Below are 1,734 nucleotides of genomic sequence, written 5' to 3'. Positions count from 1 at the left end.
GCACAAAAATGACGTCACATATGAAAAACTATATCTCAAAAGTAAGATAGAATTAGGATTGATTTAGGATTATAATAAAACTAAATACTGATATTACATTTAAACACAGTGCATATTGCAATACTTATTAATAGCAATTAACTATAATATATATAAATCAATAATAATAAAAGAAGCGGATAAAGGTAATGCAGTTGTAATCATGGACCGTGAGTATTACAGAGATAATATTTTAAATATGTTACAAGATGAAATGTCTTATGAGGTGACAGATAAAATATTGGACCGACAAACAAGTACAATGATTAAAAAATTACTAAAGAAACATAAAACGGAATTGTTTGAAGAAGAGATAGATTACATTTCAAATTCTAAATTTTCAGAAAGCTATTTCTATGGTTTACCAAAAATTCACAAAAGTAAGGAAATTTCAAATGCGATATCAGAACAAAACAGTGAATACATCGAACTTTTAACACCAAATGATTTAAAATTTCGACCTATTGTGGGCGGACCCAGCAGTGTTACACAGAATTTAAGCCATTTTATAGACATTGTGCTTAAACCTTTATGTTGTGAAGTTCCAAGTTTTATACGAGACGATTTGGACTTTTTAAATCATCTACCAAAAACTGTCAACCCGAATTCAGAACTCATTACTTTTGATATTGTCAGCCTATACACAAATATCCCTCATGACTTAGGAATTACAGCCGTAAAATATTGGTTAGAAAATACGGAAAACGTCATTGAAAACAGATTAACAAAAGAATTTATCCTTGCATCTTTGAAACTTATACTAGAAAGAAATATTTTTTACTTTAACAGAACATACTATCATCAGAAAAAAGGAACAGCTATGGGTACTAAAATGGCGCCTTCATAAGCCACTTTGGTACTTGGATATTTGGAACAATTATTATACCAAAAAATGAGTGACAAGTACGGAAATGAATTTGCCATTTACATACGTCAAAACTGGAAACGATTTCTTGACGATTGTTTTATAATTTGGAATTCGGATATATCTGTCTCAGATTTTCATTCTGATTTAAATTCTTTAAATCCATATATTCGTTTCACTATTAACAGAAATGTCAGGGAAATGCCGTTTTTGGATATTTTGGTTATTATAACGGAAGACAATGAAATTGTCACAGATATCTTCTCGAAAGACACTGATACACATATGTATTTAAATTTTTACTCAAATCATCCAAAACATGTAAAATTAAATATACCTTTTAATCTAGCGTCAAGAATAATTACTATTACAAGTACAGACATATTACGCAATAAAAGACTGGAAGAATTAAAAAAGTATTTAAAGAAGCAACACTACCCGGAACAAGTAATAAATTACGGAATTCAAAAGGCACTGACAAAAGGACCAATTGTTACAGATTCACGGCGATCCGAAACTACTGAGGAATCATCGAACAATTTAAACAAAATTATTGCGTTTGTCACAACTTATAATCCGCGAGATTATGATATATTTAGTTTCATTCGACAAATTGAAACAAATTTTCACAAAAGTGAAAGAATGGACAAAGTCTTACAGAAAAAGAAGATTATCAACAGCAAAAGACAGTCGAAAAGTCTGAAACGATATTTAACATCTTCAAAATTTGACTTTAATGAAACTGTGCCAATTGTAAAAAAAATGTACCGATAAACGATGTATGACTTGTCCAAATTTAATAGAAGGAAGTTCAATTTATTTCAAAAATG

The 1,734-nt window shown here is 29.5% G+C and overlaps 1 protein-coding gene across 1 annotated transcript; it reads left to right on the top strand.

The window, feature by feature from the left end:
- Positions 1-202: 202 nt before the first annotated feature.
- LOC139484356 (uncharacterized) lies at positions 203-886 on the top strand. Its single transcript, XM_071268094.1, has one exon. It carries the CDS (start codon positions 203-205, stop codon positions 884-886), a length of 684 nt encoding a protein of 227 aa, XP_071124195.1.
- The last annotated feature ends 848 nt before the right edge of the window (positions 887-1,734 follow it).

The sequence above is a fragment of the Mytilus edulis genome, chromosome 8 (assembly GCF_963676685.1).
Source record: "Mytilus edulis chromosome 8, xbMytEdul2.2, whole genome shotgun sequence".
NCBI lineage: Eukaryota > Metazoa > Mollusca > Bivalvia > Mytilida > Mytilidae > Mytilus > Mytilus edulis.
Note: the sequence above shows the minus strand (reverse complement) of the source record. Positions and strands in the feature narration are given on the sequence as shown.

Bases quoted from the DNA above. Each gene is read 5' to 3' on its own strand.
- LOC139484356 (XM_071268094.1), top strand. From the start codon at position 203: ATGGACCGTGAGTATTACAGAGATAATATTTTAAATATGTTACAAGAT.